At 53.4% G+C, this 14,256-nt stretch overlaps 1 protein-coding gene across 1 annotated transcript in view; it reads left to right on the plus strand.

Annotated features, from left to right (window-relative positions):
• LOC111152507 (inositol 1,4,5-trisphosphate receptor type 3) overlaps positions 1 to 14,256 on the plus strand; it is a 70,371-nt gene that overhangs the window by 17,887 nt on the left and 38,228 nt on the right. The window contains exon 3 of the mRNA XM_022510983.1: positions 12,372 to 12,493. Coding sequence (XP_022366691.1) covers positions 12,372 to 12,493 — 122 coding nt within the window. The remainder of the gene's footprint in view (positions 1 to 12,371; positions 12,494 to 14,256) is intronic.

The raw sequence follows: 14,256 nt of genomic DNA on the forward strand, positions 1-14,256 counted from the left end.
CAAAATCCTTTTTGCCATGTTCATTTCAAACCTTGTCATTTTTTAAAAAAAGATTTTTTTAATTTCCCTTAGTGAGAGATAGAGAGCCTGCAGGTGCAGGCATGGGGAGGAGCAGAGGGGGAGGGAGAGGGAGACCATCTCCAGCTGACCCTGCGCTGAGCCCAGAGCCTGATGTGGGGCTCAGTCCCACATCCCACTACCCTGAGATCACGACCTGAGCCAAAGTCAAGAGTCAGATGCTCAACTGACCGAGTCACCCAGGCGCCACCAGACCCTGTCTTTTTTAAAGCCTCTTATGCCTGTAGCTGAAGCCCTCCAGGTCTTCTCCCTGATCCTTTTCCTCTCCCTCCCTCTCCAGAGGCAAATCCTCATCAGAAATTTGTGTATATTTCAGGAGCCTTTTCTTATACTTTTGCTATTAATCCACAGGGCTACATTCACAAGTGATATAGGGTATTATTTCCTGTTTTTATAACCCCGTATATTAAAATCTTTCTGCACATTTTCCATCCTGCACCATTTGTGAGATTTCTGCACATTGACACGTGGGTCTAGTTCATCTCGTCAACTGCTATGCGATATTCCATTGGGTGAATAAGCAGCAAGCCTTCTATCTGTTCTCCCACCGATGGCCACTTAGGTCATCTCCAGCTTCTGGCCGATGCCAGCCATGCTGTGGTGAGCGGTCCCATCCACGTCCTTGGGCTCCGGGCAAGAGTTTCCTGGGTGTGTTCCCAGGGAGGGGGAATCCTGCTGCAAGGAAGCTCTTCTGAGCCTTCCCATGGGGCTGTGCGTGCTCACCCCCCACAGACTGTGGGTGCGCCCCCCCCACCGCTTCCACCTGCATTCTTTTTTTTTTTTAAGATTTTATTTATTTATCTGACAGACAGAAATCACAAGTAGGCAGAGGCAGGCAGAGAGAGAGGAGGGGAAGCAGGCTCCCTGCTGAGCAGAGAGCCCGATGTGGGGCTCGATCCCAGGACCCTGGGATCATGACCGATGGATGGATGGATAGGTGGCTGGGTGGGTGGATGGCTGAATGGGTCAGTGGGTGGTTGTCCTCCAGAGATTCAGGATTAATTCCAGTTGTGGCTTAAGAGGAGGGATTTGGGGCCCTAGGGTAGTTCAAAAAGGAGGGTGTGGAATGGGGCCTGACTGGGGTTGAGAAGGGGTTAGGTTTGTTGTCTGGTCTTTGAGACCAAAGGATGGTCCCCCTAGTTTGGTGTTTCATAAGCTTCTCCCATCTGTCCACCTGTCTCCAGTCTTTCTGTGCCTCTGTTTGTATCCTACTTATTTTTCTGTCTGTTTATCTTTCTCTTTTGCTCTCTCTGTGTCTCCCCTCCACCCTCTCTAAGTCTCTCTGACTTTGTCTCTGTTTCTCTTAGTCCTCTTCCCTTTCCTTTCTGCATTGCCCACTGCCCTTTCAGGTCTGGGCAGCAGGGTCTCAGGGCTTTCATGAGACTTATATCCGCAGTGCGTGGGAGCCCAGACTGGAGGCAGACCCCCTCACAAGACAGCTTTAGCTCCCTTAGTCCGGCAGAGGGTGGGGGTTGGGGGTGGGTTGGGTGTGTCTCTGGGCTTTTCCTAGGACTCCCCCATCTGTTTTAACAGTGGTGCCAGGAAAGGGAAAGACTTGAGGGGTTGGGAGTTGGACAGTGATGGAGAGGGGTTTTTGGGGAGGCCTCCCTGGTGCCCTGAATCCCTTGCCCCTAGGGAGGGACACCTGGGGAGATGGTCTCTTCCCTCCCCCTGACTGGGCTACCTTTTCCCCCAGGTTGGTGGATGACCGCTGTGTGGTGGAGCCTGCGGCGGGGGACCTGGACAACCCGCCTAAGAAGTTCCGAGGTAAGACCCCCACCTCCACACCAGCCTTCCTCCCAGGCTGCGGAGTCCTGGACCAGGGACAGAACCCATTTGACCCCGTCCAGTGCCCACGGGCCGGGTCAGACTGCCCTGGCAGTCCTCACATTGCTGTCGGTGGGAACCCCCCCATTGGCTTCCACTGCCATCTTGGCACAGACGGCCTCTGCCTTCATTTTCTGGGGGCTGCACCCCACTTCTCAGGGGCACACCCACTTTTGGCTGGGAGCCGTTCACCCCCACAACTCCCCACCAGCCACAAGGCCTTCTCTGTCTGCACAATGGGGCATTTTCGGAGGGAGCGGGGAGGGAGAATTTCCTCAGGCTTTGGGAGGTCCCAGGGGTGTGGGGGAGAGCTCTTCCATGTGCTTCCGTAGGGGTGGTGAGGGGATTAGAACCCGTGATCCCCGTCCCAGTGTGTCCCCAGGCCCAGGCCGTGGATGACTCCATCCCTAGGAGAGTTGGTGGAGCCCTGGCCTGGCTCTGCTGAGGGGCCTTGGGCAAGGGGGGGCCCCTCAGCCCCACCCTGCAGGCCCAGGGGCGCCCAGGGAATTAAATGCTCTCCCGCTGTCACTGTGCCCAGCCAAGGCATGGTGTTATTGTTGTGATGCCCTGCGAGGCTGAGACAGACAATCAGATAGATCCCGGGTGTGGTGGGCAGGGTGGGAGCAGGCAGGAACATGCCAGGCAGCTGCCGCCTTGTCTGCCCACAGGGCTGCTCCTCTGGGGAGAGATTAGCCGGGATTGTCCTTGAGGGGGGATGCTGGGAGGGAAGCGGGGTTTAAGATAATCCTGTGGCATCCCCGGCCTTTGTCAGTCTGCTGGGGCCTTGCCCATCCATGGGAGGGTGGAGGAGATGGAGGGGGGCCCCCCCAGCCCGCAGAGGGGCCCCACACCTGTTGTTCTGCTTCTGTTACGGGCTCTGCTTGGGGGTCTTAGGTCGGGCCTTGCCCCTGGACTTCCCTCCCTTACCACTGTGGACCCCTCAGCCCTGCCATCAGGCCCCGCTGCCTCTCGCACCTCCATTCTGGTTGTTTTGTTCACTGTTTTCTGTGTGGTGTCTGCCTCAGAGTGGGGGCCTGCTACACAGCTGAGGAATAAATGTGGGCATCGGCCCCTCCTCAGGCTTCCTCCCACCCCTGCCACCTCTCTCAAGCCTGGCTGCTCTAGTTCCCGTTGATGTGACCCGTCCCAGAGTCCCTCAGTCGGACCCAGCCTCCAAGGCATTGGGCCCAGGCTTTAGGGGTTTCAGGGCACTCGTGCGGGCCCCCTGCTTGTTGGCCCAGGTCTGACTGCTCCCCGGGTCCTGAAGGCGGAGATGGCGCCTGGGCCTCTCCTGGAGCCCGAAGTAGGAGAGCTATGAGGCTGCTAAGGGAGGGGCCTTCCTGCGCCCAGCCAACTCAGAGAGCTTCCAGCCTGCTCCCTGCCCTCTTTGCCCCAGGTCCTGGCCTGTGGTGTCTGGGGGAGGCAGGAAGAGGCCCCTCTGAACTCCCTGGGGCCCTATTTGGACCTGAGAAGAGCCGACCTTCTGGGACAGGATGAGGTCTCTGTGCAGCCCAGGGGCTGGTGGGTACAGCCGGAGTATTAGAATTTGGGACAAAGAGACATGGCCTCAAACTTCTTCATTTTGAGGCAGAGGAGAAAAAGAAAAGCAGAGCTTGGCTTCCCACCTGGGAGTCCCGGTTCTCTCCTGTAAATACCCTGGCACTGGAAGGAGGTCCCGGCAAGGGCACGGTGGCCGTGGGAGGCATGTTAGAAGTGGGCTAGAAGTTGGCAGGGATGGCCGTGTCCTAAGGCCCCCCAAGTGCTGTCCTGCCATCCTTGGGTGGGCCAAGCTATTGCTCCGAACCCTGGTCTCTCCCTCTCTCCCCTGCAGCTTGGTTGTTCTCACCTGCTGCCTCTGGAGACCCCCAGGCTGAGCTGGCAAAGCCCGGGGATGCTCCCAGCCAACCTATAAGCCCCTGATTGGCTTCTCGTTTGTGATTTCAGCTCTAGCCATCTTCTAAGGCCATTCCAAGCCCTGACATGTTCTGGGAATTCTTTCCAGAGTGTGCAGGGCCTGGGGAGGCCCAGGCTACTGGTTCCCCAATGCGTGGGGTAACCCAGTCCAGCCCACCATCTCTAACCTCTGCTTCACCATAGGAATCTTGGGGTTATGGCTGCTCTGAGTTGTGAGCTGTTGGTCAGGCCCTGGGGTCTGGGCATGTTCCCTCCCATGAGCCCTTTTTCTATCTTCTCTTCCATATGGAGCCCAGGGAAACCCAGTGAAGGGCTTGGACAGCTTTCGCCTCCCAGTCTACCTTACTCCCAGCTACAACGACCCCAGGAGTGTATGCAGGGGCCAGACTAGTGTGGGGGAGGGGCAGTGCCAGGGAAGGAGGCCGATCAGGTGCCCTCCCTGTATTTATATGACTGGGTGCCCTCACCTCTCCCAAGCCTATGCTTCTGCTCTACCTGCCCCGCCTTCCAAGCCCCATTTATGTATTTATTTTTTTGTTATGATTAAGACATACTTCAACTCTACACAGAAGTAAAGAGAACTCTGTCAAAATCCTTTTTGCCATGTTCATTTCAAACCTTGTCATTTTTTAAAAAAAGATTTTTTTAATTTCCCTTAGTGAGAGATAGAGAGCCTGCAGGTGCAGGCATGGGGAGGAGCAGAGGGGGAGGGAGAGGGAGACCATCTCCAGCTGACCCTGCGCTGAGCCCAGAGCCTGATGTGGGGCTCAGTCCCACATCCCACTACCCTGAGATCACGACCTGAGCCAAAGTCAAGAGTCAGATGCTCAACTGACCGAGTCACCCAGGCGCCACCAGACCCTGTCTTTTTTAAAGCCTCTTATGCCTGTAGCTGAAGCCCTCCAGGTCTTCTCCCTGATCCTTTTCCTCTCCCTCCCTCTCCAGAGGCAAATCCTCATCAGAAATTTGTGTATATTTCAGGAGCCTTTTCTTATACTTTTGCTATTAATCCACAGGGCTACATTCACAAGTGATATAGGGTATTATTTCCTGTTTTTATAACCCCGTATATTAAAATCTTTCTGCACATTTTCCATCCTGCACCATTTGTGAGATTTCTGCACATTGACACGTGGGTCTAGTTCATCTCGTCAACTGCTATGCGATATTCCATTGGGTGAATAAGCAGCAAGCCTTCTATCTGTTCTCCCACCGATGGCCACTTAGGTCATCTCCAGCTTCTGGCCGATGCCAGCCATGCTGTGGTGAGCGGTCCCATCCACGTCCTTGGGCTCCGGGCAAGAGTTTCCTGGGTGTGTTCCCAGGGAGGGGGAATCCTGCTGCAAGGAAGCTCTTCTGAGCCTTCCCATGGGGCTGTGCGTGCTCACCCCCCACAGACTGTGGGTGCGCCCCCCCCACCGCTTCCACCTGCATTCTTTTTTTTTTTTAAGATTTTATTTATTTATCTGACAGACAGAAATCACAAGTAGGCAGAGGCAGGCAGAGAGAGAGGAGGGGAAGCAGGCTCCCTGCTGAGCAGAGAGCCCGATGTGGGGCTCGATCCCAGGACCCTGGGATCATGACCTGAGCCGAAGGCAGAGGCTTTAACCCACTGAGCCACCCAGGCGCCCCTCCACCTGCATTCTTGCCACACTTGGGTCTATCCCACTTAAATATCTTCCAGCCTGCTGGGTGTGAAATGGCATCTCACTGTGGTTTTAATTTGCATTCCTCTGAGGACTAGTGAGATGGAGCGTCTTTTCTATGTTTATTGGCCCCTTAAAATTTTGTTCTCATCCCCTCCCCACCCCGTTTTATAAAAGTAATGCAAATACAGACTTGAGGTTCAAGGTGAAAGCCGTGGTGTCCCACCTCACTCTCTTGGACCTTCTGTCCCTTCTTCCTGGGGGCAACCATATAGAAAAACAGACTAGGTAATTTATTCATATGATTAAAATATCAAAACATTGTACAGATAGGTGGACAGGGTCTGCTCCCACCTGCCTGGTCCCCCCACTCCCCTCCTCTATGATCATCCCTTCAGGAGACCACTTTCCTGAGTTCCTTATGCATCCTCCAGGGTTTGCAAATACAAACATATATTCGGGGTCCCTCCCCCTTGTCTTACACAAAGGTAGCATTCTATATACATTCTTCTGTTTTTTGTTTTGTTTTGACTTTATAAATCTTACTACAGATCCTACTGGAGACTTTTTCATATTAGCATATAGAGATCTTGAACTCTGTTTTGTTTTTGTTTTTTTCATTTAGACACTATTTTTGTTCTGTGTCCTGGACAACTGTGTGAAAATAGTGTTTCTACAACTTAGCTGCTTTGAAACATTTAGGAAATATTTATTTATCTTTAAACTGTGGTAAAGATCTCTAACACAAAGTTTCCCATCTTTAACCATTTTTAGGTATATGGTTCAGTGGCTTTAAGCACATTGTCACCGATAGGAAGCTACCGCCACCATCCAGCCGTGGAACTTTCGTCTTCCTACAACACTGAAACTCTAAACCCGTTGAATAGTTACCACCGCTGCCCCGCTCCCCAACCACCATGCTACTTTCACCTCGATCAATGTACTATTCTAAGTACCCACACGAGTGCAGTCATTCAGTATTTGTCCTTTTGTGACTGGCTTCTCTCACTTAGCATAATGGCCTCAAAGTTTACTCACATATAGCACGTGTGGGAATTTCTGACCTCTCCCTTTTACGGCTGCAGAACATTCCATTATTTGGATCGGTTGGAATGTATTTAACCAGTCCCCTCTGATGGACACTTGAGCTCTTCCTAATCTCCATCTTTCCAGACAGTGCTGCAGCGAAGACCCTTGTCCCTTGACATTTTGAACAAACGCAGGTGTGCTCCCGGAAGGTTAGGCCAGCTTCGAGGTTGCCCGCTGGAGGGAGCCGGTGGAGATGAGATCAATGTCATAGGAGAAGGCGGTCCCTTCAAGCTCTTCATTGTTTCTACTGTTTGCTCCCAGGTGTCGCCCTGTGTTGCTTATTCCAGGAGAATTCAGCTCCCCTGGGCCACTCTTCCGCTTCCTCTGCCCTGTCCTCCCGAGGGCAGCCTGTCTCGATTCTCCGTTGTCACCTGCTATAAACCCCGGGGAGAGGGGCATGGTTCCACCTTGGTTTCCCCAGCAGGCCAGCAGCCCCTGCACTGCCCCACGCCCCTTCCCTCTGCTGCCAGACGCACATTCAGTTTTACATCAAGACCGAATAACCTTGCCTTCTCTTCTGGAACCACAATGAAGTCTTTTATGTTTTGTTCAGTAGGTAGAGTCTAAATGTTGAAAATAGTTAGAAGCAGATGTTTACATGATTTACACAGAGCTTCGACATTACCGTGGCTGTAGAATTTTATTCCTGTGCTGCGTTCTCACCTCCAGTCCTGGGCACTGGTGCTTTTCAACCTTGTTGGAGCGGCAGAACTATTTAGGGTTCAGGGTGCCTTTATATATGCATATCCCCCACCCGCCCCCCCCCACCTCGCCCGGCCTTGCTCCAGCCTGCTGGATTGATGTGGAACCTAGGAGTTTGTATATTTTTTTTTTAAAGATTGAATTAATTAATTTATTTTAAAGAGAAAGAACTCAAGGCGTTGGGGAGGGGGACAGGGAGAGGGAGAGAGCATCTCAAGCAGACCCTCCCACCCCTGCTGAGCATGGAGCCTCACCGGGGGCTCGATCTCACGACCCTGAGATCATGACCTGAGCCGACTGAGCCACCCTGGTGCCCCAGGACTTTGTGTTTTTTATAGCTCCCCAGTGGCAGTGGCTTTTTGAACTGTTAGGAACTTTAGTTTCAGGGAATGTCGCTGGACTTTGTTTACTATGTGAATATCCTCTTGTCTGCCGCCCCACAGGCTCTGGACCCCCTCAGCCATGAGTGCCTGTCCCCCAACACACACTGTCCTGACTGTTGGAAACCTCCCCAGACCCAGACTTTTCTCTTGGCCTTTGCTGCTGCTGTTCCTGTGTGAGCCCGGTCTCTTGGTCACCCTCCATCCTTCTTCCTCCCATCCTGCTCTCCTGCCCTGGGGTTTGGGGAGAAGAAACTTTCCAGCCCCTTCTGGGGTTCTGACAGTGCTGCCTTTAGGCCAACAGCCCCGTAAAAGCCTGGAGGTGTGCCACAGATATTGGAGAGGACTCAAGTCATTTATTCATTCAACAAGCATTTCCCGACATGCACTATGGACCAGGCTCTAAGGGACGATCTGTGTGAGAGAGAAAAAGAAAAGTTTGACAAGTGCTAGGGAGTCCATTTCCAAGACAAAGACAGAAGAGTCAGGAGCAGGGAGAGATCACGTCTGGCTTCCTTCCCCCTCCTGGGACACTCCGGAGCAGTGATTCATTCAGACACAGGCTCTGACCCATTTGTGGCTGTGCGAAGTCCCTTTAGGGGTCGCCACCATCCTTTAAAGACCTGGACACAATGGAATCCGAATGCATCATGATAGTAGGGGTTGTTCCTGTTTCATTCATTCTTCCTTCAGCTCCTTCCTTCTTGTTAAAGGCATTCGATGAGTTTTATTTATTTATTTTGTTTAAAAAGATTTTATTTATTTATTTGACAGAGAGAGATCACAAATAGGCAGAGAGGCAGGCAGAGAGAGAGAGGAGGAAGCAGGCTCCCTGCCGAGCAGAGAGCCCAATGAGGGACTTGATTCCAAGACCCTGAGATCATGACCTGGGCTGAAGGCAGAGGCTTAACCCCCTGAGCCACCCAGGTGCCCGTTCAATGAGTTTTAAATGCGGTTGTTGAAGCTTTCTTATTTCTAGAGATTCCATTTGGTTCTTTTTCAGTCTGTGATGTTACTCTTTACAGTTTCCTCTTCTCTGTGGGGATCCTCGGGCTTTTGTGGATTTAAGCAGAGTAGGCATATCTGTTCTACCGACGTCTGTGTCTGGAGTCTCTTCGAGTCTGTTTCTACTGTCTGTTTGGTGGGTTGGTTCTCTCTCACGACAGCTAGTTCTCGAGAGTTCCTGGCTGGCTTTGACTGTATGCTGGCCATTGCATTTGAAGAATTTGGTACAAGTGGTTGTAGACCAGGAGGGAGGTACCTTCCTCCAGAGCGGGTTTGCATATCCTATTACCAGACTCCTGGGGCTCCACTTGTCCAAGGCTGCCCGAGGCCAGGCTCAGATTTGGGGTTTCCTGAACCATCCAGGGGATTCCAACAGGGTTCTAGTTCCTGGAAGGAGCTGTTCTGTTTCGGGTTCAGCCTTCACTTGGGAGTGTAGCCCTTTGGAGTCCCAGCTTATTGAGCGGAGTGGCTCCTGTTAGACTCCTACCTTCCATGGGCCTGGGTTTGGATTTCTGCACCCCACCCCCTTCCCCTGATGAAGCCATCCACATAAAAAGCCTGTTTTCTGGAATCGGTGACTATTCTCAGCGTGAAAACTTGGGTGTCTCTATAGCTTTCTGACTTCCCTTTGATCCTCTCCTCAGGCCCAATAATTCTTTGCTAGTTTGTCAGCTCTTTCAGAAGTCTTAAAATAATACCCATTTGAAAAATCCAGTTGTGTTAGTTGTTTTCTGGTTGGGTTGGTCCAAAAGATATTATAACCACAGTTCTCAGCCCCGTCAGAGCCTGCCCCGCTTACCAGGGGTGGAAGCCCCCCATGTTGTTTCATGAAATGGTGATCCAAAAATATCTTTCCTCGGGGAGTCAGTTCAGAAAAGCTTGAGAACCTCTGCTCTAGGGCGACCTGGGGCCACCTCTCTCTTTCCTTCTGTTCTCCTTTCTGGATTGGGAGTGGTGGGGGAAGGGGGAAGAGTGGAGGTGTAGGGAGACTAGAGAGTTCATGATCGCCAAGGCCTGTGGGCTCCAGGCTCACTCAGGTTCAGGGTCCTGGCCTGGCCCCTCCTGTCCCAGCTCGCCAGACCCAAAGTGACTGGCTGCTATCACTTCACTGCTCCCTCCACGTGGCGCCCTCTTGTCCTTCCACTTGCAGTGCCTCATCCCTTTCCTCTCTTCTCGGCTATAAATTCAGGTCCCATCTCATCTGCATGAAAGAGTCCTTTCTAGATTCATGCGTTCATCTGGCAGGTATTTGCTGATCCCCCGGCTAGGCGCCGGCGACAAGGGGATGAGCTCCACGTGGCCCTGCCCACCTGCACATGAGCCTGTCAGAACCAGAGCATGCTTTGATATTCTTAAGTGGAATTCAAAAGTAATACAACCGATGCATATCTATATTTATGTCATATAAAATGGGGGGGGGCAGGGCCAAGGTCTGAGGGAGCCTGGAGCTGGTGGGGGGCAGGGAATGAGGCCAATATAATGTCCTAAGTGTGAGCAAAAAGAGACGTAAAAGGAAAGCGATTTCTAATGAAGTAATAGGCGCTTTAGAAGTCGATGTCGGGCACAACTAGAAGGCCCAAGGACGCAGTCAGAGCTTGCCTGTGAATCATGACAAGGGCAGCCACAAATGCAAGCATCTGGCATGGCCAGGAGTGATGCATTCTCTGAAAAAGCCAAAAAAAAAAAAAAAAAAAAGGGAAAAAAACTCCTGGTAAAGGTTGAACAACACAAAGGATAACACAGATTCCTTCAGCTTATATCTGAGTTGCATTCCTGAAAAATTCACTGATTGCTGAAACCAGGCAAAAAATCCTTTGTGTTTCTGTGTGCCACTCTGGGCCCAGAGCACTGCCCGCAGCAGTCCACCCACAAGTGTGTGGCAGAATGTTCTCGGCAGGAGTTGTGCTGGACGATCTTTATGGTGCCGATGTCCAGCATCCCTGCCCTGCCCACTAAATGCCAGCTGTTACCTCTCTCGGGACCACCTCCTCCTCCCACTTTGGCAGACAATCCCTGGCTTGGGTCACTGCTCTGACTTTGGCTGGGAACTGGTGGCTTCTAACAAGGCAGTGAGATCGGTGTGGTAAGCGGGGGGTCTGGGGAGCCCTGAGAGCTCCAGCCCAGCCTGAAGAAGCAGTAAGACTTCTTGGAGGAGGTGACACCTGAGTTGCTTCTTGAGGGCTAAGCAGATCCTTGTAAAGACCTACTCTGTCCAACAAACTGAGTGCTTATTTCTAGAAGCAGTGCCCACTCCTGCTGGTGGTGTCAAGGTGGGCCAGGCAGGGCAGGCCTTGGTGACTCTATCCACTTATAGAACTGCTGTTTCCCCCTCTCCCTTTAAGGAAGTTCTGTCTTCTCTGAACTGTCTCTCTTCCGGATGACACCAGGGGGCTGCATGCTCATGGGCTAGTTAGAAAATCCAGTTTTGCTGCTGCTTCTGCTTCTTCTTTTTAAAGATTTATTTGAGACAGAGAGAGAGAGAGAGAGGGCACAAGTGGGGAGGAGGGTCAGAGGGAGAGGGAGAAGCAGACTCCTCGCTGAGCAGAGAGCCCAATGTGGGGCTCGATCCCGGGACCCTGAAATCATGACCTGAGCTGAAGGCAGGCGCTTCACTGACTGAGCCACCCAGGAGCACCCAGTTTTGCTTTTTAGTTTCTGGGGGCTGGATGACCGGCCTTGACCACAGTGGGCACCTAGCCTTCCTTTGGAGGGCAGATGAAAAGGACTTGAAGGAGGGGAGCTCCAGCACAGCCACCCCAGCTCCTGGGCGCCATGCCGCTGGAGACTATGCAGTCATGGAGGCCCAGCCTGTAGCATGAGAGCATCTTAGAGGCCAGTCCCTTGTCCAGGCTGTGATTCCCTCTTGTGATGGGGAACTCACTGCCTCGGAGTGTAACCCATGCCATTGGCAACCCAGCCCAGCCACTGAGCCATCACTTGACCATGACCCATAATCCTCCATCCCCTCCTGCCGCACTTCAGAATAGGATTTTCCGCCTCCTGCTTCTTTCAGATGAGTAGAAACATCGGCTCCCTCTCTGGAGTTTGGGCTTGCGAAAATCATAGGTGTTTTGTCTGCTTTCGAAAATAAAAATCGCAAGAGTGAACGTGTTCATGGAATCTTGAGTGGCTTGGTCTTAGGTCTAGTTCCCTGGAAGCAGAGCCTATGGAGGAGGGGTCTCAGGAGGAGAGAGTGAGGGAGCCTTGCTCATTTAGGGCCAGGGAAGTCCCAGGCAAGGATGTGGTTTCAGGGCGATGCTGCAGGGAGCTGGGGAATGACCAGCCCCACACACAGGTCACCTCCAGAGGCCCGATGATTCTGTGTCAGCAGCTCAGAGTGAGCTGCTCTTGGAGGGGGCGGGGGGGGGGTGTCGGGGATGCAGTGGGATATAACTTCCCAGGCATCTGTGGGCAAGATGGCAGTGAGTCAGAGAAGGATGTAGGTATTGGCTGTCAGCCACAAAAGTGGGCACAGAATGGGCATGGGGTTGGGACTCAAGGCCTTCCAAATCTGCCACAGGGAGGAGGGCATGTGTCTGCCTCCCAAGTGAGATCCTGCCCTCGCGCCTTCTCCACGTTCTTTGGGGTTCTTCCAACCACTACCTCTCTGCCCTAGTGGGGCAGGAGGGTGGGGAGGGATGGGGAGAGCGGAGGTAGGATTTGGGGGCCGGGTGGCAGGCCAAGCCCCGCATGAATTGATCTCCCCCCACCCTTGCCCGCTCTCCCACAGACTGCCTCTTCAAGGTGTGTCCCATGAACCGCTACTCGGCTCAGAAGCAGTACTGGAAGGCCAAGCAGACCAAGCAGGACAAGGAGAAGATCGCTGACGTGGTGTTGCTCCAGAAGTTGCAGGTGGGTTTGTGCGCAGCAGAGCACCTGTGTGTTCGCTTCAGGGAGCCAGGCATACGTGGATGTCGGGGGGTGGGTGCTGTTCATCAGAGACAAAGGGGACCAGTGGCTGAGTCCAGAAGCCCAGCATGCAAGAGAGTGGTATGCGTGGGTGCGAATGCGGTGAGAGAGGGGAAGTAGTGTGCCTTCCCAGTGATCCACTTGTCTGTATGACCCTTTGTGCCAGTTTGAAGGAGGCTGGCGTGGCCCTCTCTCTAGGGCACATGGGTCAGTGAGTGAAAGGTGGACTAGATTTCAGCTCCCACCCAGCCCTTCAGCTGGACAGCGTGGTGCAGTGAACAACCTGTACAGCTGTACGGGAAGTTACCATTAGATCCTGGTGATAGTGGCTCCAGGGAACCTGACTTGACAACCAATCTTAACCGCCTCCCTCATTTTATAGATTTGGATCCTGGGGCCCTTAGAGTGGGCTGGGCTATCCATGCTCATCCAGAGACTTTGTGTTAGGCCCCGAATGGCCCACAGGTCTCTGACCCACCTTGGGCTCGTTGGACACATGGATAGTGCGTCATGGAAGGGCTTGGTGGTTGCTCATGGGTCTCTTGGGGGCAGTGGCTCAGTGGACATCCTAGGCAGTGCTGTCTGGACAGACTCTCAGGGCCCCGAGCCCAGTCCCCATGAAGAAGCAAATAGGAGGCTTTGGCTGTGGTCAGCAGCTTCACAGCCTGTTTCTGAGGTCCTTCCTCAGGCCTGGTGCACCCCTCACTGTCATGGAGACTTGCTTCCCTGTGGCCCCTTCCCTGAGGAGGTGGGTGTGAAATGGGGAAGCATGGGCGTCACCCCACAGCTGTGAACTGGGATGGAAAGAGGGCGTTGAGGGGTGGGCTGCCAGAGCTCTGTCATAAATATCCCATCTTTCTTCCTGGGTTGGGGGCTGTCACCGGCATCCTTCCTGCAGCTGAACTGGGGATCTGGCCTGGGTATAGGGCATTTCCATGTGCGTGTGCATGCACGCAGACACGCACACAAACGCACGCACACACGCAAGCACACACACAGAGTCATGTCGTCACACACTATAGGTTTGTGGGAAGTCACATGGTACACGGCCAGTTTCCCTCACAGCCACCCTTGCCCCCGCCTCAGTCATGAGGCCTGGAGAGTGGGGCTGAGGAGAAGCAAAGTACGGAGGGGCCAGTGCTTTCAGGGAATGCCAGCCTGATGGAGGAGACAGAGCCCTGTCTCCAGAAACCCCCAATCTGATGGAGGAGATAGAGTCAGTCTATCCTTAGGCAGCTTCCTGGCTAAAGTTACAGAAGTGCCTAAAAAGGGTCCTTAGTGGGAAGCCAACCAAATCCTGAGGGCCACTGGGGTTGGATCTGTCAGAGCTGGATGTGGTCCAATAGTGGGGGGTCCCTGGAGGCAGTGGCTAGGAGCACATACAGTTTTGGGAGGGAGGGTCACGGAAGAGAGGGGTGGAGGAGGAGGTGGAGGAGGAAGGAGCACTGGGTGCATCTGTCAGGGTTTGGGCTGGGGCAGGTGTCCCGTGTTGAGGGCATCGGGACTCTGCTAAAATGGGGGCAGTGAGGTACAGCTTAGGTTGTCTGAGGGCATAGGGAGCTCCCAGGCCTGTTGGCCTATCCCCTCCAGAGGAGGTGGGGGGAGGGGGCAGGGGATCGGGATTCAGTTCCCCTGGGCCTCCTGCTGTCTGACTTCAGGCTGCCCCTCCACACTCTGAGGATTCGTCCCTTCTCAACAGAGGGAGG

The sequence above is a fragment of the Enhydra lutris genome, unplaced genomic scaffold (genome assembly GCF_002288905.1).
Source record: "Enhydra lutris kenyoni isolate GAN:26980312 unplaced genomic scaffold, ASM228890v2 scaffoldscaffold28, whole genome shotgun sequence".
NCBI classification, from domain to species: domain Eukaryota; kingdom Metazoa; phylum Chordata; class Mammalia; order Carnivora; family Mustelidae; genus Enhydra; species Enhydra lutris.